At 45.5% G+C, this 27,626-nt stretch overlaps 1 protein-coding gene across 4 annotated transcripts in view; it reads left to right on the top strand.

Moving 5' to 3' along the window:
- The window catches only part of LOC126543311 (putative ATP-dependent RNA helicase TDRD12), a 236,418-nt gene that overhangs the window by 143,728 nt on the left and 65,064 nt on the right, over window positions 1–27,626 (top strand). For all 4 annotated transcript variants that reach the window (XM_055061914.2, XM_055061916.2, XM_055061915.2 and 1 more), the window contains exons 22-24: window positions 1,651–1,820; window positions 1,906–2,154; window positions 17,084–17,288. In XM_055061914.2, coding sequence (XP_054917889.1) covers window positions 1,651–1,820; window positions 1,906–2,154; window positions 17,084–17,288 — 624 coding nt within the window. The remainder of the gene's footprint in view (window positions 1–1,650; window positions 1,821–1,905; window positions 2,155–17,083; window positions 17,289–27,626) is intronic.

The following is a 27,626-nucleotide window of genomic DNA, read 5'->3' as shown; positions in this document are numbered from 1 at the left end:
GCTTTGTATATGCAGTGCTTTCGACGTTTTGTTCGCATTGAAGCAAGAGATGCACGAAGGTCAGTTCGATTGCTGCTGCTGCTGCAATCCTCACACCTACATTTTGACAGCGAGTTTCTGCGCTCGTCGAGCGAGATGTATTCATGCTTACCTGTACGCGCATGACACTGCGCTTGCTAATTTAGTTAAAACACGTTGGCGAGCTAATTGGTTTGAATTCATGATAGAATGTGTAATCTTGACTGAACGAGGATGTAGAAAGACAGACACACAGAGACAGTGCTGTCTCTGTTTCTGTTTCTTTCTACATCCTCGTGCAGTAACGCCTACACATTATATCATTGTTAAAGGGACTGACAACCGATTTTGAAAGACCTAGTTTTTTGTGGCACAATGCAATGCTCACCTTTGGTAGTGTTTACATCTCCAGCGGTTACTTCCAAAAGCGCATGGATATTTAGTAAGCAGAATTTTTCAATCGGAGCAGCCTCTAAAGAAGTACTCTCACTCCTCCAGCAGTGCTGAGAAGTGAGAACGGTGTCGATAGCCTGCCTTGGAAATTGTGAAAGCCACCCATCGTTCTGCTTTCATTGGAGTGAGTGTAACTGTCGTTAACCACCTACACTTTGACCTTTTCAACCACTTTTGAAAATAAAGAGCTGGTGCAGTAAGTTCGCATTGTTGTGCAGCCATTTCTTATATTTGTACCGCGTTTTTCCCGGAGTGCACGCCTACGTCATGGCTAGCACCCGTTGTCGTCGTTCTGTCGATAGACGGGCCAAGCCAACTCATTAAAAACAAAGGCAAAAACAGTGCCACTTTTCTGCTCACTAGAAGGTTTATACGCACGTTGTAAGTCAGGAAAAACTTATAATAGTAAAAAGTATACTGCATTTCAATACTAATGAAAAGACCAGGAACCGCGTGCAGTAGTAGGAGGTCACATGGTTGATTTCTTATGCAGCTTCATGTTTTTGCTGCATGGGGCATCAAAGGTCATTTTTTGCAACCTTTAGTGTTGAATTAAAAATATCAGTCCACTTTTAATGATAAAAACATGGCTCGTTTTAGCCACTACGATAGAGAATCATTCCATCAGCGGAGTTATTTTGATTCATGTTCTGAGCGGTTGTCTGTCCCTTTAATTTAGTTGGTAAGAAATGTTTACAAGCTCATACAGCTGACAAAGCTACTATCCTTACTTCATGTAGCTGCCTAATAATTTGCTATCCGTACTTCGCCTTTCGGGTGAAACTGCGACTTTGTTGTGTAAACAACTTTGTTATAAAAAATAATTAGAGTATGGTTAAAACAGTTGCTTTCTTTCTTCAAAAATCTCTAAAAGGTTAACTTTTTGTTATGATAAAGACACATGAACACAACATGCGTAGTGATTGGACCACACAGCTGCAAAAACCAATGTTTACCAGTTGCCATAATCCTGAAAGTAGCTCCCAGTTTTATATTTGCTCGGAGAACACATGTTATCACTGCAGATGAGATATGATACTTTTTTTAACACACTATTGTGGTGCCACAGTACTGCCAAACACATTGACTAGAGTAGCCTCTGTCCTATAAAAGCTGCACATGCTGTAAACCTTGTGGATGGTGCTCATTTTCCTGTTATGGATCTCTGCCTCTATGCAGAAAGCAAATCAAAAGTCAAAGAGAACCTGGAGCTTCAGAATGCCATGGTGTTTCTGAACGAATACTTATCACAGCCATGTAACTGTAAATCAATGGCTGAAAAGGCCATACCCAAAGTTGGTGAAGTTTATGGGCTGGAGCACAGCTATGGCCATTTCCGCAGAGTCTTGGTGAGCATACCCCTCCATTCTTAAAAAAAATTTTGCTCCTTGTCATATAGAACATGCTTGTAATGATTGTGTGCTGTGTTTGTAGGTAACTTCAGTCGTGCCAAACAGTTCTGCTCCAGCTAGTGTCACAGTTTCATACATGGACTATGGGGGCCAGTCAACTGTGGCTGCAACAAGATTGCTTCATCTACCGTCAAAGCTAACTAAGCTGCGGCCGTTGGCAGTGGAAGTGTACTGCTGTCGTGTTCAGCCTCAGGACCATGACCTTGATTGGACTTTCCAAGCAGTCTTCAAGTCACATGAGCTTGTGTTTAGGAAAGAACTTCTTGGCAAGGTAAAATATCTGGTTGCAGACTTCCTTTATTAGCGTTTTGCGACATGGATAATTCTCAAGTTTGTCAGACTCTTATGTGAAATATAGTCACGTCCTTTCATAACATATTGGGTGAGGTTGAGGGGGGGGGGGGGGGGGTATGTATACAAAATATGTTTTTGTGGTGTTCTGTATTTTCTTGAGAGTGTGCTTAAGCTGAATGAAGGGCACAGAAACCAAAAAGAAAAAAATGAGGATTGAATAAAAGATGGTTTATTTAGATGGGCACAGATACAGATACTGTGTAAAATGCTCCCACCTGCTAAAGAAGCCGAGGAAGTTGGCAGCTCGTCCTTTAAATATTTTGTTAGCATTAACAGTGATGTGGAAGTCTGCGGTCGATGTAATGAACAGTGACCACACATTCTGCATACTGCGAATGGCCGCACAGTTGGCAGTGTGTTGCACATGTAGTCCCTATGATGCATGTCTGAGCTTAGCCTGCACTTTTAATTTTAACACTGCAGAAGGGCCCTTGCATAAGGCCAGTGCTGAGAAGCCATTTAGTAATGTCCTAATGCTGTGCAGCATGGTATGGCAAGTGTATTTTTTAAATAGATGGCGCCTACACAACTGTGAAATATTTAGTTTCAAGTGGCACTGCCAATGTACTGACATTTTTGCTTGTCTCAGAGCTCTCTTTACCTTGAAAATATTCATCTCTTTGAGAAACAAATACAGTAGAACCTCATTAATTCGAAGTCTGTTGGACCACGAAAAATCATCGAATTAACCGGGTTTTCAAATTATCAAAAATGGACAAAAAACGATAAATAAATGTGGGAAATGTGGCTATATCAACACTGCACCTTTATTTCACTTGAAAAACGGTCACTTGAAGTACCGTATTTACACTACTGTAAGGCAACTCGAATGTAAGTCGACCCCCCATATCGCGTGACAGGAAAAAAAAAAAAAAAAGGAGAGCATACTTGAGGGCGCATTTGATAACGAAAATTTATTAGTAGCTGACATGGTCACTGGACTACTCATCTTCACTAGTGCTGCCATCGTCATCATTGCTACGGTCCCACAGCGCGTCGTCCCACGAAATTTCAGATTTCGCAAACGACCGCACCACGACATCTTGTGGAAAAGCAACCCACGCCGAATGCACCCAACCACACGCAGCCGTCAGGGAGGCTCTTTTGACAGGTCCGGTTGGTGTAATTTCGCGGTCTTCTGCCGCCAGCCACTCATACTCACAGCGGAGCAGGTCCTTAAAAGGCGAAGATCCGGGCTTGTTTCATGACCATGTTGCACTTCACTGGCAGGGACCGATTGCGCATTTCAGCGATGTACGCCGCAAGCTTAGCCTACAGCTTTGGAAAGCGTCCAGATTTCGGCACGTGAGAAATTCCTCACTTGTCGTCACAGGTGAAAATTTCGCTTCGCTGCAGTCGCCACTCTCACACCACCCGTTCAGAAACATCGAACTTGCGGCCCGCTGCGCAGTGATTTGTTTCTTCGGCGTAAAGGATGGCAGCCCCCTTGAACGCTGCTGTGAACGAGTGCTGAATGATTAGTGGGCCTGGAGCACTCATGATTACTGAGGAAGAATAGAAGTAGCACGTAGCCGGCAGTCAAGTCAAACGCGTCAAACCGATGCATTTCGTCAAACTATAGAGATAGCTAAGCGCAACAGGCAAAGAGAAACCCGCGAGTGGTGTCTGCTCTTCCATGAACTACTGATACTCCCCACAAGCACCGCCGTACTGAGGGGTCCGCCGCGAAACAATCAACTATTGACACCTCCTCATAAGTGTTGTGTGTACTGTAAAACTCTCAAAAATGTTGAAAAACCCTTCCGAAAAATGAACAAACATGCGGGATAGCGAAAAGCTATGGGTAGGGCCATAGAGCAAACACAAAATTCTAGCTACGTTGTAGCTCCCGTTGGTCTTGCTTTTTTGCCGTTGCATTGTTTTGGTTTCGATTGTAAGTCGACCCCCTACTTCAGATTTTCAAATCTTAAAAAAGTGGTCAACTTACAATTGTGTAAATATGGTAGCCATCCATGCGTGACTTCTTGGTGCGGTAGCCGCACCGTAGGCTGCGTCCTCCAGTCTGCTTACAGTGCTCAGCAATTCACTGTTACCACCGCTAGACTTCACAAAACTGCGCACAACATTCACTGGAAACAGAAAGTTTATTAAAAGTGCCGCCTGGCTTCCACTCCGGCAACTATTCTGGCCTCAGAGACTGGCACACTAATATTTCTTTTTTTATTGTGGATCACGGAGGCCATGGTTTAAACTGACGTATTATCCGGATATGGGCACGCTGGCTGTTCAAATTATCCGGCAAAATTTGCATGCAAACTGTTGGGACCGCCGAAAACCTTCGAATTACACGGGATTTCGAATAAACCGAATTCGAATTAACGAGGTTTTACTGTAGGGTTTACCTTATGTTGCATAGTGGTGTTGATGGAAGCCAGTGACATGTAGGCTGTTTTCCAAATAATTTTCCATATGGTTTTTGGCAGATACTGTAAGGAGTTGCCAAATACATTGACACTAGTATCTAAGAAATGAGCTGTGAATGGGCCTTAGGGCCCATTCACAGTTCAATCTACCTACTAGAATTCTAACACACCCAAAGTACAATACATGCGCGCTTGCATTTTGTCTGGATCGGAATGTGGGACCACCGTAGCCAAGAAATAAACTTGTGATCCTTGAGATCGGTAACAGAGTGCCTCAGCCACTAGGGGGAAACCAAAATCGTTGCCACTATGGTAAACTGCTAATAGGTACCTCATACTGTGCCCTAACTGTTACAGAGTTTGTAACTACTGGAGGACCTTTGTATTCAGTATTCTTTGTCAGTTTCACTGGGACCATTGCCTGCTCTCGTGCACAAATTGATCTGAGTTGCCTTTGATAAAATTTCTTCCTTAGCTTGGAGCTCCTAAGTAGGAGTTCTTAGTGTAGGAGTGGACGGGCTTTATATGAGTAAATATGGTCCTTCCATATATAGGCATACCACAAACTGCTTAAAGATCTTGCAGGATGCACTGGGTTCAGAATCAGGTTGCTTAGTAAATGTTCAGTCTTTTAAAACAGGTAAAAATTTATGGCATGTTGATTAAGTTGTTGAATTGCCACTTGTGCAGTTTTATTCATTCTTGTTTTGTGCACTGCTGCTGGCAACTTTTAACATTGCCTAGTTACAGTGGTGTTGAAGTCAGAAAATGGAGCTTGACAGAATTTACAAATGAGTATGGCATGTTGGTATTCCATACTAAAATTGAAGACCGCGAGGAGAGGATAAGGACGGACAAGACAGGACGAAAAGCCAACTTCCAATAAGATTTTATTAAAATGAGTTGTGAATACATATGCAAGCTAGCACTCGTACAATGGTAAGCCAACTCAAGGCTCACACCCGATGAAACAAATGAAAGCAACAATAACAACAAAAAAGTGCAGAAAACAAGTTATAAGGATGTTTTAATAATTAAAAATGTCTTTGGAAGTCGGCACTTTTTCCTGTCTTTGTCCATCCTTGTCCTTTGATTTCGCTGTTCAATTTTAGTATAGAAAATGCAATTGTTATGACCATCTGCATATTGTACATGGGCTTATTTTACTCACCTTCAATTATACAATCTCATAAACAAAGCCCACCAGTATACATCTTTATATATCATTATCACGATATCAATATATATTGTATCATTATACATTAAAACCCTGTTGATACGTTTTGCAAGATACTGCGGGGAAAGAAAAGTAACGATGAGGAATGCCACAAGATGCCACAGCAACTTCTGTAACCGCTCTGGATGGCTACCAGTACTGTTATTACACACCTCGACTGGGAACGACGCGTGTATAGTTAAGGGACACGTTCGATGTTCTGTAACAGGGATCCCTTTCCACTCTTGATATGCTTCATTGCAATATTTTGCATATGCTTCTCTGCGTAACACAGCCTTTTGCAGCAAAGCTAAGAATCGGCGATGATGCAAAATGTGTAATTGCCCTTCCAGGCCCCGAAATAAATGTAGACCTGTACTCAGCAGGTTTGGCCCAGTGGGCATGGTTCTTGAGCACACTTTGTGTGCCTTTCCAGCTGCCCTGTGCACATGTTTTCCCGATATGCTTGTCTGGTTTGTTAAAGCTTAATCACCTAATGCAAACTTAGGTTACATGTTGCAATATAGTATACATTTATTGTCATCGTAGCAACGTGCACGAGCAAATTTCCCCTTGCACCGTTGAATTCACGTGACCGCTGCATTCAAACGCAATGTAAGATCTGGGAACATTGTAGAGTGATGATGTTCCAGATGTCAACATAATACATGGCAGTCAATGGGATTTAGGTCAGGACCACTGAAATGCGATGTAGCAGCCGGGAAAACACAACAGCAAGGAATGTATCAACAAGGTTCCACCGTATATATAGTACATCAGTGAATGATCCACCTGGGCATGTATGCGTTCACACATTTTATTTGCATACTGACTTGTGAAAAGAGCCTTATAAGTCGAACCTGAATATCAGAAACCTCGATTTTGTGAAGCCTGCGATGTAACAAACTACAGTCCATTAATTCGACCCTGACAAGACTGCCAAAATTGATCTAATTATCTGATGCGTGGAATTAAGATGCAGAAAAATATGTCAAAAGCCAGTGATTCATTTGGCAGTATTTCCACCAGTTATAACATGCCCCCTAATCAAACGAGCATCTACTTTTTATGTGTTGAAAGTAGAAAACAAACATATATATAACATAAAAGCCCCTAAACAAAGTAGAAATATAATGCATACTCAATGTTTTAAGAAAATGGGCAGGGGTCTAATGTGTGTTTCATAATGGTGGTAGGTTTCCTAAATTCAGCATCACCGCATGCTTTTATTGCGATAGCAATTCTATAGACACTCCAAGCACATTTCAGCTGTCACCATCGCCATGATGTTCCGTATAAAGTCCAAACACGATAACATTGTCGGCACGCCGTACGCTGTATGTGCAAGTAAAACCTTGCAAGGTTCAGCCAATGATCGTGGCTCAATCTCGCGCGTGAGTGAGGAAGACTGGGTGGAAGCGCACCCTCTTTTGTCATGCACGAGGCACGGTGGTGAAGCGAGGGAGAGGGGGGATGTTTTACTCCGGTGGCTGCTGCTTGTAGCGTGGCCGCCATATGTTGAAAGCGATCTGCGACGTGGGCAAAGTGCGCCCGTGCGGGCCTCATCTTCAAAGCAAACTGCGAGGCTGACAATGTGCACTTAACGCCGGTAGCTTCGAATGCGTTGTGCTTTCGGTGTTCCGTTCATGTTGAAGCAAAAGACAGCACGAAGGTCAATTCGGTCGCTGCTGCTGCCACGACTCCTCATTCCAGCATTTTGACAGCGAGTTTCCATGGTCATCGAGGCAGATGTGTTCATGTTTACCTGTACACGTGTGCAACATCGTGCTTGTTGATTTGGTTAGTAAGTGAATTTTTGCAAGATTATACAGCCAATGAGGAAGGAAGGAAAGAAAACAAGAGTGGAAAGGCATAGAGGTTAGCCAGATTAAGTATCCAGTTGGCTGCTCTGCACAGGGGGATGGCGTTACGGGCAGAAAAGAGAAGAATAAAAAAAAAGGAAAGCATCAGTTCGTACGTTCTATAGCTTTTCAGTGAGTCCTGTTTCCTTTAAAAAGCACACTAGTGCTTCTAAAACAGTTCGTGCCGACATCGGCTGGGATCAGGGTCCAAGATTTCTGCCTTCTGTAAGGATACGTTTGTCAGTCCTGTCGAGCATGGTGCTGAGGCCTTGTCTTTGTGCACTGAAATGACGAGAATCACACTGAAGGTGCATTATCGTCTCTCTACACCTGCAAACTTCACAATCTGGACTTGTGGCCCTCCCAATCAGGTAAGAATATGCATTGGTAAAAGCTACTCCAAGCCATAGGCGACAGATCAGAGTTACCTCCCGTCATACGGCCAATAAAGCTGCTATCCGTACTTCATATAGTTGACTACGAATTTGCTATCGCAATCAATGCTTTGCGTTTTGCAGAAACTACGACTGTTCTGCGGCAAAGCAGAAATGCTGTGAATGCGGTTAGGCAGCATATTAAAATCGGGTAAATACCATAATGGGACATTGTGACCTACCATAATTGCTTGAAAATCTTCCTAGGACAGGCTAAAAAAAAGTTTTTCGATGGGAGATGACGTGTGTTCAATTCTTTGGTCGTGATTGGATTAACCCAAAAACTTTATTTAACCGGAGTGGAATTAACAAGCCTGCTGTATTTTCATTTCTCAATCTTAGTTCTATTGGAAACCTTGTTTTTTTTTTTTTGTAATTTAGCAAAGTAATTTCATGACACTGTTTCGATTTAACAAAGTTTTGGCTATTTCAAGCATGTACTTGAAGCCTGTGTGGCTGGTTAGTCTAGCAAAAAACTATAAAAATGTCAGCAGAGGCAGAAGGTATTTGCATGTGTTCTTCGGCATGAAAAGATTGATCAGCAAAAACGCTATTCAAGTTCATGTGCTGGAGCTTGGTATCCGGGAAACACTGCTGTGCCATCTGTCACGTTGGTAAAAAAGTTCAGGAGGTTGTGGGATGCGTGGCAGCTTGGAACAACACAAGAGCTCATTCCTTGAGCTCAAGGGAGTCGGAAGGGGTGAGCATGTGGTAATATGGCTGTGTGCACGCTTAGGGCGGGGGTGGATGCACGCATGTCTACTCTTTTACCCTGGCAGTGACTGCACATGGCTGACCACTTACGCTTGCCACACGCTTTATCTTAAAGATAATCTGTGACAACTGCTGATACTTTGATACTGTCTGTGTTCCTACGTGCCTAATGTTGGAGGTCACGTAATCTCAAGTTTCCAAGACGCATTGAAGCAAGCGGCAGTATCATGCTTTCCCTTTCCGTTACCAGTGCTTTTCATCACGCTAGTGTTGTGACAGCGAGTGTTCGTGGTCATCGAGTGAGAACTGTTCAAGTTTCGCTCTGTTTGCAGGACACTATGTTGCTAATTTAATTAGCAACAAATGTTTACTTCAAGATACATGGCCAATAAAACAATGAACCTTACTTTGTGTAGTTCTCTCCTTGCTATCACCATCAATGCTTTTACTTTCGGGTGAAACTGGAACTTTTTTTTTTTTTTTTTTTTTTTTTTGCATGGAAGATTGACTGATTGTTTTTACACTTTTATTTTTAATTTGTGTGCACCATCTGACAACGGCTTCTGGAAGTAAGCGCGGTCAGCCATGTCATCCAAAATTGCCGGCACCGCACGATGCAACATATGCACTCTCAGACGAAAGGACTTCTTGGGCAAGTTGGTGCTTAGATTTCATAGGTATACTTTGTGGCGCAAAATACATTTCTTGAAAAGTGATAGAAGAAAGGAAGACAGTGAAGCGCCAAACTACCAGCTGTTTAATGACAGCCTGAACAAACGTATAGAAGAAAAGACAGCTTCCGCTCATGCGCAGGGAGCCAAGGTGTGACAGAACAACATGGTCATGATAACATACTTTGGATAAAGCACATTTCTGCGGAATATAATATTGTAACGTGGTGGTGACGTTGAAGAACACAGTAGCAAATAATGTCAAAGACAAAACTAACTTTTAATGGGCCAACCTATGCCCGCAAAAGCAGGCTACACTTATAGCACAACGATAGCGGCGAACACGGTCGGCGATCGTCGAAAATCTGATCAGCGGGTCAAGTGCGTCGGCTTTTATACAGACGTCATCGAATGTTCCAGACTAATCGTTGGGACCCGCATGCCTTCCACAAAGTTCTACAACATTCGAGTCACGCGATGAAATCAGATAACACAAGGTTCGGCGACAACAGACAGCGGATGAAAGCATCAATAACTTTCCAGAAACTTTGGATACATGCAGACGCTTCCTGTGCTGTGCGATAACATTTGTTAGGCGGAGGAACGTGGTCGCCCGTTAAATATAAGTACACGTGTCAGTACCCCCTCTTAAAAAGCATCGACCCGGTGCTGCAAACAAAGGAAAAAAAGAAAAGCACTCCTAGCAAAGAAAACAACAAAATAAGGAAGTCCGTCAGCGTCCGTAAAAAGGTTTAAGACGCACCACGTGGACCACTTCAGATCATGCGCGGCGCCGCGGTGAATGCGAAATGCCGTCTGGCACGACCTCATAGTCCAGTGCGCCAATACGTCGGATGACCTTGTAGGGTCCGAAATAGCGTCGCAGTAGTTTCTCACTGAGTCCTCGTCGGCGTATTGGGGTCCATACCCAAACACGATCGCCGGGCTGGTACTCGACGAAGCGTTGTCGGAGGTTGTAGTGTCGGCTGTCGGTCCTCTGCTGGTTCTTGGTGCGCAGGCAGGCGAGCTGTCGGGCTTCTTCGGCGCGCTGGAGATAGGTAGCGAAGTCAAGGTTCTCCTCGTGAGTGACGTGTGGCAGCATAGCGTCGTCATCGGGTTCCTGCCGTAGACCAGCTTGAACGGCGTGATCTGTGTTGTTTCTTGCACCGCCGTGTTGTCAGCGAATGTTACGTACGGCAGGACGGCATCCCAGCTCTTGTGTTCGACGTCGACGTACATCGCTAGCATGTTGGCGAGGGTCTTATTCAGCCGCTCCGTAAGACCATTCGTCTGCGGGTGGTAGGCCGTTGTCCTCCTGTGCCTTGTCTGACTGTATTTCAGAATGGCTTGGGTGAGCTCCGCTGTAAAGGCTGTTCCTCTGTCGGTGATGAGGACTTCTGGGGCGCCATGTCGCAGCAGGATGTTTTCGACAAAGAATTTCGCCACTTCTGCTGCGCTACCTTTCGGCAGTGCGTTTGTTTCAGCGAAGCGGGTGAGGTAGTCCGTCGCCACGACAATCCACTTATTTTCGGTTATTGACGTCGGAAAGGGTCCCAGCAAGTCCATCCCGATCTGCTGGAATGGTCGGCAAGGAAGCTCGATTGGCTGTAGTAATCCGGCTGGCCTTGTCGGCGGTGTCTTGCGTCGCTGACAGTCTCGGCATGTTCTGACATAACGGGCGACGTCGGCGGTCAGGCGTGGCCAATAATACTTTTCTTGTATCCTCGATAGTGTCCGGGAAAATCCGAGGTGTCCAGCGGTCGGATCGTCATGTAGGGCATGCAATACTTCTGGACGAAGTCCTCACGGGACAACAAGAAGGTAATTGTCGCGGACTGGTGAGAAGTTCTTCTTCACGAGTAGATTGTTTTGAAGCGTGAAGGAAGATAATCCGCGCTTAAATGCCCTGGGGACAACGTCGGTGTGCCCTTCCAAATATTTGACGAGGCCTTTTAGCTCCGGGTCTGCCCGTTGCTGTTCAGCGAAGTCTTCCGCGCTTGTAATTCCAAGGAAGGCGTCGTCATTCTCATCTTGCGGCGGCGGGTCAATGGGTGCGCGTGATATGCAATCGGCATCGGAGTGTTTTTGTCCGGACTTGTAGGTTACAGTGATGTTGTATTCTTGTAGTCTGAGGCTCCACCGCGCCAGTCGTCCTGAAGGATCCTTTATATTCGCTAGCCAACACAACGCGTGATGGTCACTGACGACTTTGAATGGCCTGCCATAAAAATAAGGGCGAAATTTAGCTGTAGCCCAAACGATGGCGAGGCATTCTTTTTCGGTCGCAGAATAGTTGCCTTCCGCTTTTGACAGCGACCGGCTAGCGTAAGCTATCACCTGTTTGACTCCGTTTCTTCTCTGGACTAGAACGGCACCGAGGCCTAGGCTACTGGCGTCAGTATGGATTTCTGTATCCGCGTACTCGTCGAAGTGCGCAAGTACCGGCGGCGACTGCATGTGTCGTTTGAGTTCTTCAAATGCGTCGGCCTGCGGCGTTTCCCACTTGAAATCAACATCACATTTAGTTAGACGTGTCAAAGGCTCGGTGATGCGTGAAAAGTTCTTGACAAAGCGCCTGTAGTTGGCACACATGCCAAGGAATCTACGCACTGCCTTCTTGTTGATGGGTTGCGGGAACTGTGCGATGGCAGCTGTCTTTTGCGGGTCTGGACGGACACCAGATTTGCTGATTACGTGGCCTAGGAACATAAGCTCATCGTAAGCGAAGCGGCATTTTTCCGGCTTCAGAGTAAGCCCTGACGACTTGATGGCCTCTAGTACTGCCGCAAGCCGCCTGAGGTGATCGTCGAAATTTCCAGCGAAGACTGATGACGTCATCCAAATAAACGAGACAGGTCTGCCACTTCAATCCTGCTAACACCGTGTCCATGACGCGCTGGAATGTTGCAGGCGCCGAGCACAGTCCGAATGGCATAACCTTGAACTCGTAGAGGCCGTCTGGGGTGATGAAGGCCGTCTTTCCGCAATCTCTTTCGTCGACTTCTATTTGCCAATAGCCAGACTTGAGGTCCATCGACGAGAAGTATTTCGCGTTGCAGAGCCGATCCAATGCGTCGTCTATCCGTGAGAGGGGGTATATGTCCTTCTTCGTGATCTTGTTCAGACGACGATAATCGACGCAGAAACGTAGGGTTCCGTCCTTTTTCTTTACCAGGACAACAGAGGATGCCCACGGGCTTTTCGACGGCTGGATGATGTCGTTGCGCAGCATTTCGTCGACTTGTTCTCTTATAGCTGCACGTTCTCACGGCGAAACTCGGTAAGGGCTCTGGCGGAGTGGTCGAGCGCACTCCTCGGTGATTATGCGATGCTTGGTGACTGGTGGTTGTCGAATCCTCGATGATGTCGAAAAGCAGCCTTTGTATCATCGGAGCAGACTTCTGAGCTGCTGTTGCTTAATCACGGGGAGACTTGGATTAATGTCGTAGTCTGGTTTGGGAACCATCGTCGTCCGGGTAGATGCGGCGGAATCTGAGAGGACAAACGCATTACTGGTTTCCAGAATTTCCTCGATGTACGCGATCGTCGTGCCCTTGTTGATGTGCTTGAACTCTTGGCTGAAGTTTGTCAGCAACACTTCAGTTTTCCCTCCATGCAGTCGAGCGATCCCTCTTGCGACGCAAATTTCACGGTCTAGCAGTAGACCTTGGTCGCCTTCGATGAAGCCTTCTATGTCAGCGGGTGTTTCGGTGCCGACCGAAATAACAATGCTCGAGCGAGGCGGGATGCTCACTTGATCTTCGAGAACACTCAAGGCGTGGTGACTGCGAAAGTTCTCCGGCGGTATCGCTCGATCTTCCGACAGCGTTATCGATTTTGACTTCAGGTCTATGATTGCGCCGTGATGGTTCAGGAAGTCCATGCCGAGAATGACATCTTGTGAACACTGTTGGAGGATAACGAAGGTGGCAGGGTAAGTCTGGCCATGAACGGTTATTCTTGTCGTGCAGATTCCAGTCGGCGTTATGAGGTGTCCTCCAGCGGTCCGAATTTGGGGGCCCTCCCATGCAGTCTTAACCTTCTTCAACTGGGCGGTGATGTGTCCACTCATTACGGAGTAATCGGCCCCTGTGTCGACTAAGGCGGTGACTGCATGGCCGTCCAGAAGCACGTCGAGGTCGGTGGTTCTTTGTCTTGCGTTACAGTTAGGCCTTGGCGTCGGATCACGGCTGCGTCGCGTTGACCTGTGGTTGGTACGTGGCTTCACCAGGTGGTCTTTCGTCAGCATGTTCTTTCCTGCCAGACTTCGTCGGGACGGCGGTGAGTCATCGTTATGTCGTCAAGGTAGTCTTTTCGCCGTCTTCGTCAGCGGCGGAGGATCTTCGTCAGTTCGACGAGCAGCAACCGCACCTCCATGGGTTGCTGCTTTTAGTTTTCCGGATATGGGCTCGCTGACCGGCCCCAGGCTGGGCCAGTGTATGGTCGGCTCTGCGGCGAGAGGTAGCGGCCTCGTGATGGCGAACGCGACGCTCGTCGAGGGCTCCACTGAGTAGCGGCAAGGTAGTCGGTGATATCGCGAGGGCGTTCACCTTGCTGCGGGCGCGGAGTGTTGACGGCGAAACCTCGCAGTCCCATCTCCCGGTATGGGCATCGGCGATACACATGGCCGGCTTCTCCGCAGTGATAGCAGAGCGGGCGGTGGTCGGGGGCTCGCCAAATGTCCGTCTTCCTCGTGTAGGTACGCTGGGCGACGGGTGGGCGTGCTGGCGGCGGCGGTGGCAGACGACGGAATTGCGTCGTTGCAGGGCCCTGGCGTGGTCGCGGAGGGGGACCTTGACGGCGTGCGACTGCGGCGTATGTCATCGCTTCTGGCTAGGGCTGCGGTAATTGTGGTTGCAGCTCGGGAACTCCAAGCGATCGGTGCACCTCTTCTTTCACGATGTCAGCGATCGAAGCCACTTGGCCCTGATGGGCTCCTGAAGGTCGCCGGAATCCAGTCCTTGGATGGCGTACTGCGGCGTGAGCCCCTGGCGGTTATATTGCCTTGTGCGCATCTCCAGAGTTTTCTCGATCGTCAATGCCTCTGCAGAAAACTCAGCTACGGTCTTCGGCGGGTTACGAATAAGTCCTGCAAAAAGTTCTTGCTTGACGCCCCGCATGAGGAAGCGGACTTTTTTCTCCTCTGACATTTTCGGGCCGGCGTGCTGGAAAAGACGGGCCATCTCCTCCGTGAAGATCGCGATTGTCGTGTTTGGCAGCTGCACTCTGGTTTCTAGTAGTGCTTGGGCTCGCTCTTTTCGCACGACACTTGTAAACATTTGCAAGAAGCCGCTTCGGAACAGGTCTCACGTCGTTAAGGTGGCTTCTCGATTTTCGAACCAGGTCCTGGCAGCGTCTTCCAGTGCGAAATAGACATGACGCAGCTTGTCGTCGCTGTCCCAACTGTTAAACATAGCGACCCTCTCATACATCTCGAGCCAGGTTTCCGGGTCCTTGAATGTTGATCCGCGGAACGTCGGAGGTTCCCTGGGCTGCTGCAGCACGATGGGGGACGTTGGGGCTGCCATTGGGGTTGCCTTGGCCACAATCTTCTTGGTCTTCTCAGGTAGAAGTCCGTGCTCCGGGGGCAGCTGTTGAAGACGGCGGCTTGCTCGATGCTCCGGGACTACATTGGTGTTCTCTTTGCGGTCCGGGCTTGGATCACGGCTTGTCGGGGGCGTCCGGTACATGAACGAAAAGCACCTCTACCAGATGTCACGTGGTGGTGACGTTGAAGAACACAGTAGCAAATACTGTGAAAGACAAAACTAACCTTTATTGGGCGAACATGTGCCCACAAAAACAGGCTACACTTATAGCACAACGATAGCGGCGAACACGGTCGGCGATCGTCGAAAATCTGATCAGTGGGTCAAGTGCGTCGGCTTTTATACCGACGTCATCGAATGTTCCAGACTAATCGTTGGGACCCGCATGCCTTCCACAGTGTTCTACAACATTCGAGTCATGCGATGAAATCAGATAACACAAGGTTCGGCGACAACAGACAGCGGATGAAAGCATCGATAACTTTCCAGAAACTTCGGATACATGCAGACGCTTCCCGCGCTGTGCGATAACATTTGTTAGGCGGCGAAACGTGGTCGCCCGTTAAATATAAGTACACGTGTCAATATGATAGATGTATCGCTGGCACAATCAGACCCTTTCTTTTTAATATAAAACGCTTCCAACAACTCCCTTGCAGTTTGGTCCCTACTTTTGCCATGAATCAATACTTGTTCAAAGCATGGCATACAACAACAGGCTTTACAGTGCGCAGGAAGGTGCGCCTTGTCACACTTGCCGATACTATTAGCGTGCTCCCTCAGTCTGTCATTAATACAACGTCCCATTTGTCTGACGTATTACTTGCCGCAATCTAGGGGTATCTCGTAGACCACTCCTTTAACACAGTCCCTGAAACGTTTGGCGTGCTGCTTCTGGCAGCCCCGCGGCCCCTCGCGTGTGATCCGGGGGCACAATTGAGCTAACTTGTTGGGAGCCGAAAAGACAGCTGGAATGCCATATCTGGTAGCTACCTTCTTGAGGTTATGGCTCACATGGTGCACATAAGGTACTACTTCTGGTTTTACTGGCTCCCTTTCTTTTGAGTGAGTTTTCCCACTCGCAGCGGTAGTTTTCAGCTTCTGTAGGAGGGACTCGACCATGGCATTTAAGACAGACTGAGGATAGCCTGCTTTTAGATGTCTCTCAAGTTGATGGCAAAAACTCACCTGCGTCACATGCACACATGACTTGCGCAGAGCCGATTCCAGGCAAAGTAAGGCGATTCCACGCTTCACAGTCTTAGAGTGCGCTGAGTCATATTGTAGCAATTCTTTTTTACCTCGAGGGAGGTACGCACAGCAAACGTGATCACTCGTTAAGTGTTAACTTAAGTTCTAAAAACTGCAACGACTGTCCTTCGGAAGCTCGTTAGTAAAAGTAAGTACTTTTGCGCTTGCTCTAAAAACATCTAAAAGCTGATCAACCATTTCATTTTCAAGAAATCTATTTTGCGCCACAAAGTATACCTATGAAACACTCTCAACGCCATGAGCCACGCCGATGCATTGCTCTCGGCATGATTTGTACTGCACATGCTGGCACTTGTAATCATGCTGTTATGGCCCAACCATCTTGCAATTCTGTATAAGTGCTTACTGACAAGATATCCTGTCCACCAGTAGTGTTTTGTGAATTAGCGAAGTTATTTTTACTGCTTAAACTTCAAAACGTTGAATGAACGAAATTTGTGATTTAACAGTTTTTGCTTCAAGTTAGACTTGTTATCAAGGTTTGACTGTATTGGAAAGAGGCATTTGTTCTAGCTCTCTGACAGTTGTGTGCCGAGTGCATCATGTATTTGAAGCAGCTTCTAGTGCTTCGATGCTATTTTTTTTTTTTTTTCAGGTAACTTAGCATTCTGTGAAATCAATTTGGATGAATGAAAAGGATATTGTGTGCAAGTGATAAATGCAGCTAGTTTAAGTGGTTACTAAACAAAATGTGCAAAGCTTTCCCCCACCCCTAAATCCCATTTTCTCTCCTTCTCTTTGCAGATTGTGCTGCGGCTTGGAAATACCTTGTGGCTTGACCCACTTGTCTTGTGGGAAGACCTCCCCTTTGTTGATGCAAAGGTTCCTTTAAAGAATGTGAGAGCTACTCTCATTGAAGAGCGCCTAGCTTGTGATAATGCAACCCACGTGGAGAGCCTGTGTAAACTGGCTGCTGATGCAGGAGTGGCACTACCTGTGTTTCCAGAAGGTGGGTGTTATTGGTTTGTCATAAATATAAGAAATGACGAGAAGCTGTACATTTGCATGTTTTTCTACTTGCTTCTACCTTGATGGGCGCACAACTAGGTGAATTTAAAACAAAAATATTTTTCATGTTCTGAATTGTGAACCTTATTTTTGAGTTTTCGTTACTTCATTTATGTGTGCCATACATCATCCTGAAATAAATTAGGTGTATATTTTCTCTGAATGGAAGCTTTTACCATGCCCCAAACGTCATTGCAAAGGCAGTGCACACTGTAAACTTATAATTCTAATGCACTTAATGTACTGCTCTTCTGAGCAGAAACTTTTATTTCACTGAGTGCTCATGTGGTCACATTGAAACCTGAGCTTTTCAGATATGAAGCAATTACTAGTATATGAAAAAATCTGGATATCAGTATTGTTTAATTTTAGCATAGTGGCAGGCTTCCCACTGAGAATAAGTTTCTGCTAAAACCTACTTTAAAACACGCTGTAGGCTTTAGTGATTCCTTTGCTCCAGAACCCGGTGGTTACCGGAGAAGAGTGGTCGAACCCAGTGGCAATTGTGGACAAAGTTGTGGGCTCGCAAGTGTTTAGTATTTGGTTAGCCACCGGAACTATTGCTGACATTTGTAAGCAACACCTACTGTGCTGAAATAATGAAGCCATCTAATACTTATTGTTTTATTTATTTATTTCAAGGTATCTTACAGGCCCCATGAGGGGCATTGAGTAAGGGTGGCATCACTGCAGGACAGTTGCAAGAAACTGCAAAATATCACTGCAAGACATACCTAGACACGAGAACCGCAGAGATGAATAGAAATCATTAAAAAACAGGGTTATGAATGAAGAAGATCAAAGAAAACAAAACAGACAATACTCACATAACAGAAAATGCAGTTTGGGGTAGTGTACAAAACATTGGATAAATTTTACCACACGCATTGCTTGCACACATACTCAGACATCATATTAAAAAAAAAGCATAGCGCTCACAAAAAAAAAAAAACAGCGTGCTGTTACATAGATATACATACAGAGCGTTGCATACAGAATGGCACAGTTTTAAGACAGAAAATGTAGGTTCAGGGGTTGGCTAAATTTATCTCTGTCTTAAATTTATCTCTGATAGTGCTGTCAGGGAGGGAATTCCCCAAGTGAATGGCTCGTGGCAAAGGCAACAAATTAAATGCATCCATGCTTCCGTGGAGCTGAGTGAAACTTACATCATTATTCAGTCATCATGCTACGTAACGTGCACATTCCGGCAGCAAAAACGACGCCTTCATTTGGTGAACATATTTATGGAGCAAGGACAGCAGTGCTATGTCACAACGACTACTTAGTGCATGAAGCTTAAGGTCAAGTTCGATTTGAGCGATCCTTGACTGCCTATTCTAATAGCGGGAAATCAATCGACTAGCTCAGTTTTGGATGGCTTCTAACATGCAGATTAAGTACTCATGATCAGGAGACCATATCGGGGATGCAAACTCCAGCTGCAGACGGATGAAAGTCAGGAAGGCTAATTTGCGGATGTTAGACGGGGAATTGTGTAGGTTACGACGAATGTACCCTAGTGGTTTTGAAACATTAGAGCATGTGGTTTTTATATGAGAGGCGCAGGAAATAATTGGTGCATATTAATGCCTAGATATTTGTACAGTGAAGCTTCGGATACTAGATCCACATTTATATAAAAAGAAAATCTTGAGCTAAAGTGTTTGCGTGTGAAAGTCATTACCTTGCATTCAGATGAGTTAAGTGTGATTTGCCAGGTGTTGCACCAGTCGCCAATGCGTTCAAGGTTGACTTGGAGAATAAGGTGGTCTTCAAAGGTGGTAATTAGTCAGTGTATTATACAATCATCGGCAAAAGTTTGCGTGCAGGGTGAGATGTTATTGGGCAGGTCGTTGATGTAAATTAGAAAAAGCAATTTTCCTAATACACTGCCCTGCAGTACACCTAAAGTTTCATAGGTGAGGGGTAATGTAAAATTGTCCACAACTGTAAACTGCTGACGATTAGTTAGGAAATTACAGGTTCAGGATGGCACTAAACGGTCTAATCTGAGAGCAGATCATTTGGAAATTATATGGCAGTAAGCTACACAGTTGAAGGTCCTACAGAACTCGAGAAAGATGCAATCTGTTTCAAGGTTATGGTTCATGTGAGAGTGTACATCAGTAGCGAACTCTAGTTACTGTGTCTCGCATGATAAACCGTTTCTGAAGCTATGCTGGTTAGTAAAGAAAAAATTCTTTGATTCAAGATGTTCATATACAAGGTGCTGTAATATGTTTGAGCATTTCGCAGCATATCCTCGTGAATGAATTTGAGCAATAGTTCTGAGGGAAATTCATGCTGCCACTTTTGTACACAAGTACATCTTTAGCAATTTTTCGATCAGAGGGAAGCTGGCCTGGTGATAATGACTGGTTTTGCTAGATACCAAAGTTGTATTTTTAAAACTTTAGAGTTATATTATCTACACCTGAAGAGCTAGATATATTAATGTTATTAATGAGACATGCAATGCCATCTTCAATAGTATTGATGGGTTCTATGCATTGGCAGTCGGAATCGATGACTTCAGGAACGAGTGAAAGGTCTTCATTTGTGAATATGGGTGAAAAAAATGTGTTAAAGACCGCAGAACATTTACTATCATTAAGCAGAACTTGATTCTCACCATCCAACAAAATATGGTATGAACTGCAATCAGGTGATATTCCCTGCCAAAATTTTGGAGGGTTTGACTTAAGTAGAGAGGGTAGGTCGTGAGAATAATATTTATCTTTAGCCTCACTCACAGCTGAGCAGTAAGCTTTCAAACATGGGTTATATCTGTCCCAAGCCATGGGTGAGCGTGTGCGCTTTGCATTTGTGTGCAATCTTTGCTTCTTATTCCTTAACCTTTGAAGGTACTGGGTGAACCATGGGTTTGTTTTATCACCTGTTATTTTGATTAGTGGGGTATACTTTTCTACTAATGCGCGGAGATTTTCATTGAAAAAAAGCCACTGTTCGTTAACTGACAGAGTGGAAAACAAAGGTAACAAAGTGTGAGAAAGAAACGTCTCAAGTTCCTTGTTCATTTTGTTGTAGTGGCCACCGTTGTAGTCACAGATAGTTTTTTTAGGGATGCGCGTAAACTGCAAAGGGACATTAAGAGTAAGTTGAAGGAGCTTTTATGATCACGAAAGCCATCTTAAGTTCATCTTAAGACCTACTGGTGGGCTGGTTAGTTAATCATGATGGAATGTTGCAGTGCAGCACTCATGTTTGTTCACTGTGTTATGTCCTTGTATCGAAGTACACTGCCATATTCTGTTAAGTTAGTCACTTGACCAAATGTTTCAGGGCTGCTAGTAAGAACTAAGTCTAAAATGTTAGTGCCACATATGGGTTGGGTAACCATTTGGAATAAATTATGATTTAATGTTACTGAAATGAAATCAGTTGACGAGTCTCTAGGCAGATAAATGATATCAGCCTGACAGATATTAATTGCTTTTGTAATGTTTTTGTGCAGTTCAATCAGAAAGCACTGATTTGAATCGGGAGGATGATAACAGCCTCCAATTAAACCTTTGTGGTTACTGGTTAGGTATTCTTCCCATGCAATTTCAATGCAAGGATTGGTGTTAATAACGTGATTGCATTGTTCTTTTGATGCCCAAGAATACGCCACCATGACTTTTCCCAGTGTGGTCACACCTGTATATGTTAAGAGTCAACGCGTGTGAAGATTTCATTATCGGTGATTTCAGGATGTAGCCACGTTTCAGTGAGAACAACAATATCAGAATTGCAGTCGTTAGAAACTAGTAAAAATTCTTGTGCTTAGGTAGCAGGCTTCGAATATTTGTGAATGATAGTGATAATATGGTGCAATGGTAGGCGACTTTGACCTTCGATAGTTCGGATTTGCGCGGTGTGGTTTGTAGCTATCTGCTACCATGGAGAACAGCTTTATGGGTGCTGTCAAAAACATAAATTGCATCCTCAATGGGCATTCGGGTAATAGAAAGTCTAAAAGGCTTGGCTTTTGCCTTAGCAAATGCAAACAACTGGTTTCTTGCCTCCCGTGTAGTTGGTGAAAAATCTTTGTTTTCATGCAGAAGGCAGAATGCTTCCTTTGTCTTTAAAAAAAAAAATCGCTTTAGCTATAACAGGCCTTTTCTTGTCTTCCGCATACTTCCTTAATTTATGAACTCTTTCAAACTGAGCAGTCGACATCATGATGCCCGATTTTTCGGAGCAGAATTTGATAACTTTTCATTCTGAGGCAGCCCAGTCTTCTTTAGCTCCGTCTTCTAATCCAAAGAAGAGCAGGTTATATCGTCTCATTCGGTTTTATGTTTTGTCTCCTAGACGTTATCTGATTTAGCTGATTAGATACATCTCGCACTGTTTCAGTACACAATTCAGAATTGGCAGCCAGTTGACATGGGATACCCGACTCCAACGTTACTATCTTTGTTTTAAGTAGTTTAATTTCATTCACGGTGGCTGCATGCTGTTCTTTTGCATGTTTGAAGTCCTCGCGCAGAGCCTTTTCATTAGCTTCATGTTAGCGTATGGTTTCTAATGCGACTGCGTGCCCTTGGGAATTTTTTTGATCAGCCAGCATAGCTTCGACTGTGTCCTCTATCTTATTTATTCTCTCCAAGGCGGCAGGAAAGGCATCTGCTTCAGCCTTAGATAGAGCTCAAACAAGACAAAACACATTTTCGACAAAAATGCGACCGACCAGTTGAGCACGTCAGTCCACCTTGTTGGGCACGACACCACTATGATACAATAATCACTAGTCTTAACAGAAGCAGCACCTTCAAGGTGACTAACTTGCAATAACAGCCTTGTGAACAAGGCATACTTGTTGTGGTGTAATGCTTGAAGTGAACAATGGCTGGCTGGCCTTTAAAGTACAGGTATCACTGTCGCGATCTCGCGTGTAGTTCAGATTCTCCCACCGGGCGACGCCACTCAGCCATATGAAGGAAAAGGTGAAAAAAAAATCTGCTCCTCGCCGTCGCAGCATGCTCCGGGCTGTCCCTGTTGCAACGCTTCAACAGGTGATCTGCTGTAGTTGAGGAAAATCCCCCTTCCCCTTTCTTTCCAGGAAAAGTTGTGCCTGGCACCATTGTTGTTTTGCTGCTGCGTGTGGTGGCTTCTCCCCGCTGATACTTTCAAGAAGTGCTCGGTCGAACTTTTCTCTGTGTAAAATGCTCAGTGCTGCTGGTGGCGGCTATAGGCGTGGTAGTGGTTCGTCACTGTTGCTTTTGAGGTGGCTGTTATAAGAGTGCGGGCCACTGCTTCGAAAACAGTCTTGGTGGATGACCTGCAGACTGCAGTGCTCACTACCTCGGTGGAACACAACAATTGTAATAATAAAGACAGACCAAGATTGAAATGGACGGATCCTTAAGTGACATTGATTATTAGCTAGTTTTGTTTCTGTTTCTTCCTAGCATCGATATTTTTTTTTTTTAAGCATTCTGCAAACTATGGGCCTGCTAAAGGAATGTTCTAGGCTTGAAATGGTAAATGTAGCTTTATGCCTATAAACACATAGATAGAAAGGGAAGGAAATTGCTATTGACAGCAGTAACTGTCTAGCGCAATCTGCTGACAACTGAACAGCGGTCAGCAGTGGAGGAGGGATGGCGATAAAAGAGCAGACATAAAGTTAGCAGAAAGTATAGAGCAGAAACGAAATATTTACACCGGAGCGACTAAGTAAAAAGAAAAAAGACAGTTCGTTTGTGGAATGACTTCCTCAAGAAAGGTTGTCACCGGCACTTAAGTATAGTAGTTTGCTGGGCCAGTTGGTACATGGTGAACATATAAAAGTTTCCAGCAAGTACGGATGCAAGCACAAGTAAGTAGAAACGGACAGGACAACACTGGTTACAACTGAAGTTTATTGTGAATACATTCCGCAAGTCTCCGCCACGCATGCGTATACACCCAAGAACAATAACAAGGTTTGTAGCCAAATAACAACAAAAGATATACACTTACACAAAAGCCAAGTCACACCCCTTCCCGGCAAATGGAGCAACACTTGGATTAGCATGATAAAGTTAGAAATTGAAGTTCTTTTTCATTGATATGAACCGAAGGTCCACTCACACATGTATGCGCACCCAACTTTTTCATGTGGAACGCTTCGCTAATTTCTCTTTCCAGCGTTGTCCTGCCCGTTTCTACTTACTTGTACTCACGTCCGTACTTGCTGGAAACCGTTATATGGTCGCCGGCACTGTTAGGTCGCGTGCAACAGTGCGGTGGCGAGGTCCGACTGCTCGAAGAAGTCGCAGGGCTTTTGTAAGCTACCCCGAACCCTGTGCACGTGCATAGAAATTAAAGTTGTGTGCACCGATGCAACCAATTTTGTCTCGACGGCATGTGCTGCGTGACCTGATGCCTATTTCTCTGCGTTCAGAATCACCCCAGTGAGCTCGTTTCCATTATTTCGGCCCTTTTGCGTGCCTTGCAGTGTGCCAAAAAGGGTGCTTTTTATATACATGCCTGTGCAACGGAAAGGTTTTGCATATAGCCAACTAAAACGCTATTAGCCTCATGCATCCCAAAACAGACATTGTTTATATAAGGGAAGCCCCTTTTTAAATTTTTTTCAACATAGTTTGCAAATTGCATGAACACAAATGGGGACTAACTGCCATTCGTGTTCATGCAGTTTACATTGCATTTTGCATGTTCATGCAAATTTGGGTGGTAAACAAATGTTCCTAGGCCATTGGCCATATCCTGGTGCATGAGTGCCAGCTCCTGCAGTCGCCGAAGCTAAGCAGCGTTGATCTGAGCTAGTACATGAGAGGGTGACCACTTCCAGGAACACCAAATGATGATAGCTCCGCCCGCCATGGAATAGTTCAAATGTTCAACTTGTGCTATAAAGTTACGGTAATGGCAGCGAAGGATGTTTTTTTGCCCCACACTAACAACAATTCCTTGTGACCAAAAATGAATGAAAAGCTGAAGGAAGGTGAGCAGACACTATCCATGTGAAGGTAGAGGTAAGCGGACGCAGCCAGAAAGCGCCCTTACTATCTGTCTACGGCCTGCTTCCCTTCTTGCATGCGCGGGTCGTTGCCTTCTCTCCCTTTCGAAAGGCATTGTGTTTCCTGTTGTCCCATGAGAAAGCAAAATGGTTTTTTGCACTTGTCGCCATGTCAAAGCATGCGGACAAAGCCCTTGCAATGCTTGTCATCAGTCTTTGCAATGCTCAGGAGCCAGAATAGAGATGTAATAAATAGCTGAGGTTTTCGGTCTGTATGACTGTGATGACCCACTTATGGGGGCAAAGGTTCGTGTACTCAATTGTTCGGTTGGTTCTCTTAGGCGGAGCCTCCGAGAACCCAATTGAGGACAAAGCCGTTGGTTTGAACACACACACACAAATACTTTTAATCAAACTAAAAAAGGCTTAAGATAAACAGAAGAAAATAGAAAGCATGCCTAAACTAAACACTCAAACAGACATTGCGGCAAGGAACACACATAGAGCTTGCATGAGGTTAACGGGTGCACGAGTCTGGGCTTTCCACGAGGGCGGGGACGCGTCACAGCCTTGACGCGGCGACAAGCAGGCGAAAGGAGTGGTGCCAGTCTCACCATGGGTCGTGGTGTAAGCTGACCGACCGGGCGACCGGAGTGCGCCCGCCCTGGCTTGGCGAGGAAAAGTGGGCGGCTTGGTGGCAGGAGTGGACGGCGGCGGCGTTCTGGCCGGGCAGCTGGATGTAGAGCTCGGGCCCGTAGCCCGACTGCTCCTCTCTCGCCCACGGCGCGGAAGCTAGAACGCCAGCCTCGGGCAGCAGGCGGCACGGCAGACGGGGGTGGCGTTCTGGCCGGGCAGCTGGCGTAGAACTCGGGCTCGAAGCCCGACTGTTCTCGTCCTGCCCACTGGCGCAGAAGCTCACCGGTGTTGAGGAGTTGACGGCACGCTCGGGTAGACGGGCGACGCACAGGAACAGGTTGGCAGGAGGCCCCGGGCGGGTGAAGTCCTGGTGGGCTCGGGTCCGGAACTTGACGGCCCGCCTTCAACGCCCGCTCCGGTGGTTGACCTCCTCCTGCCGTCGCTTCCTGGGACTCTCCTGGCGTCTCCCCGGCGTCTCCCTGCGTGTCCTCTTGCGTGTCCCCCTCCTCTGCCAGCGCACCACGCTTTTTCTTCGGATCTGGCCGATTTGGCATTCTCGGATCGGCTGCCTGACGCCCCGTGGTGTTTTCTAATTGGTTGCTTTTTTCCTTTTTGTTGTCTTTCATACGCCGCGTGTTCTCGTGCCGGACGCTCTTCGGCGTCGTTGTTTTCCTTCTTCCACCTCGGCGCGCGTGCACTCAGTGTCGTCTGCTCTTGACCGTCGCGATCACCGCACCATGTTGCGCACCACACATCACAATGGCCCATGGAATAAGTGCGGACGGCAGCACTCCTGGACATTAATTAAGCCACGTGATAAATCCGGGATTGCCTCATGCCTGTTAACCTCATACAGCAATGGTGCAGTATTTCCGATTCCTTCGTCCATGTGCGTATGTGCTTTTAGCTCACTATTGGTGTGGGATGGGCTGTGAGAGAAGCTTAAGAAGGATACTATTTATATCATTAGTACACATAAATACGCAACAATTGCAGTTGCGTTCTTTCACACGAGTCTCCGAATTGATGCCCGCATGATGCACTTGCTTGTGTACCACTTAGCACAAATATGCATCCCGCAATTATGATATTACACAGAAATCATCCGCGTTTCATGTGCACTTGCCACCTAAGAAACTTGCTTGTCAGATTCATGAATTCAACAAGCAAACACGTGAAGGAATGAATGCAACCCAAACAATACTGCTTGCGCGAACCTGTATTCTCTGCAATTAAAAACAGGAGTAAAAGAAGGCATTACGATTGAACTGATAAGTGTCACCCAATGACATGATGAATATGCATATGTGCACACACAAAAAAAAAAAAAAACATCTTTATTATATGGGTTTGTTTCAACGTTTGCTGTCTGTCAGTTGCTGATGTCCACTTATTTGGTTGTTTACCCAAGTATGTTGCAGTCGTAAAACTCTATCACGAGACAGCAGCTATAAATTCAAAGGTTGCAGGCGTACTGTGGAGATGTTTTCTTGAAATGAAATACTAATAGGGGTGTGCGAAATCTGAATACTATATATTATAATGGCCTATTCGATTCGGTTGTCAAATGAAATAATCATTATTCAGTTTGATTTGTCATTGACAGTTTTTGATTGGTGTCAAAAGTTACAATTCGTGCACCCCTACAATATAGACAGTATAGTACATGTAGTTAGGCTGTTTTATTGGGATAGAAATCACGCACACTTCCAGCGCACGTGCCGTGCTGTCGAGGGTGCACCCGCTAGAGAGCCCACACGCATGACATTGGAGGTCACATCATTCGAGTTTCAGAGCTGCGGTACAGCGAAATGGTAAAACAAGTGGTAGCACAGAATGTTTGCTTTAGGAAATGTACACACGCTCACCGCTGCTCATTGCACAAGCGTTATGATCACAATGACCATTACAAGCACTCGTGCATAGCCTTGCGCTTAGCCCTCAGATGTTTTTCCAGTTTCGCCACCAGCAGTTTTCCTTGCTTTCGTGAAGGACAGTTTCTCTACCTTCCTATGACAGAGGTGTCCTATGGCAAGTCCTCACACTGGCCTTTGGAATAAGGTCATGCGCTCTACATAAGCAGGAACTGCATAAATAGATTATTTGCCAAAATTCCTTTTTTTATGAGTCATCAGTCTACATGGTGCGCATGTGTTCTCTGCCCTTCTCGCACTGTCCGTGCTTTATCTCCTTTTTTTTTTTTTTTTTTTTCTTCTGAATTCGGAGACTTTCGAGCACACGTGCACTGTTGCACATGCAATGGTAAAAGGGCTTCGAATAAAAAAAAAATGGCGGAAAACTGCTCGATCGGCTGCCATTCACCGCAAGAAGCAGATGGCAATCACTGCAGTAATTTTTGAGGGTACAATGATTACTTGAAAAAGAAAGTAGGCAGTGTAGTGGTTCGAGCATTATGCGAGAGCGATCATTACGCGGGTAAATACAATATATCTTTGTAGGAGAAGACCACCTACTGTAAATCACGTGTTTCAAAATTTCACTGGGTATTGGAACATGTGACATTCGGTTTGTTGCCCACGGCTTCAAATGCTACAGGTCACGCAGTCATCCGCACTTTTCGCTATAGTTAAGGAAATAAAGGCTCGCCCATTGCTTGGTGTTATTTCTATTTTTTAACCGGTGTTGCGTAGAACAAGGTAAACACAG

This window comes from Dermacentor andersoni, chromosome 1 (assembly GCF_023375885.2).
Source record: "Dermacentor andersoni chromosome 1, qqDerAnde1_hic_scaffold, whole genome shotgun sequence".
In the NCBI taxonomy this organism is placed as follows: Eukaryota; Metazoa; Arthropoda; class Arachnida; order Ixodida; family Ixodidae; genus Dermacentor; species Dermacentor andersoni.
Note: the sequence above shows the minus strand (reverse complement) of the source record. Positions and strands in the feature narration are given on the sequence as shown.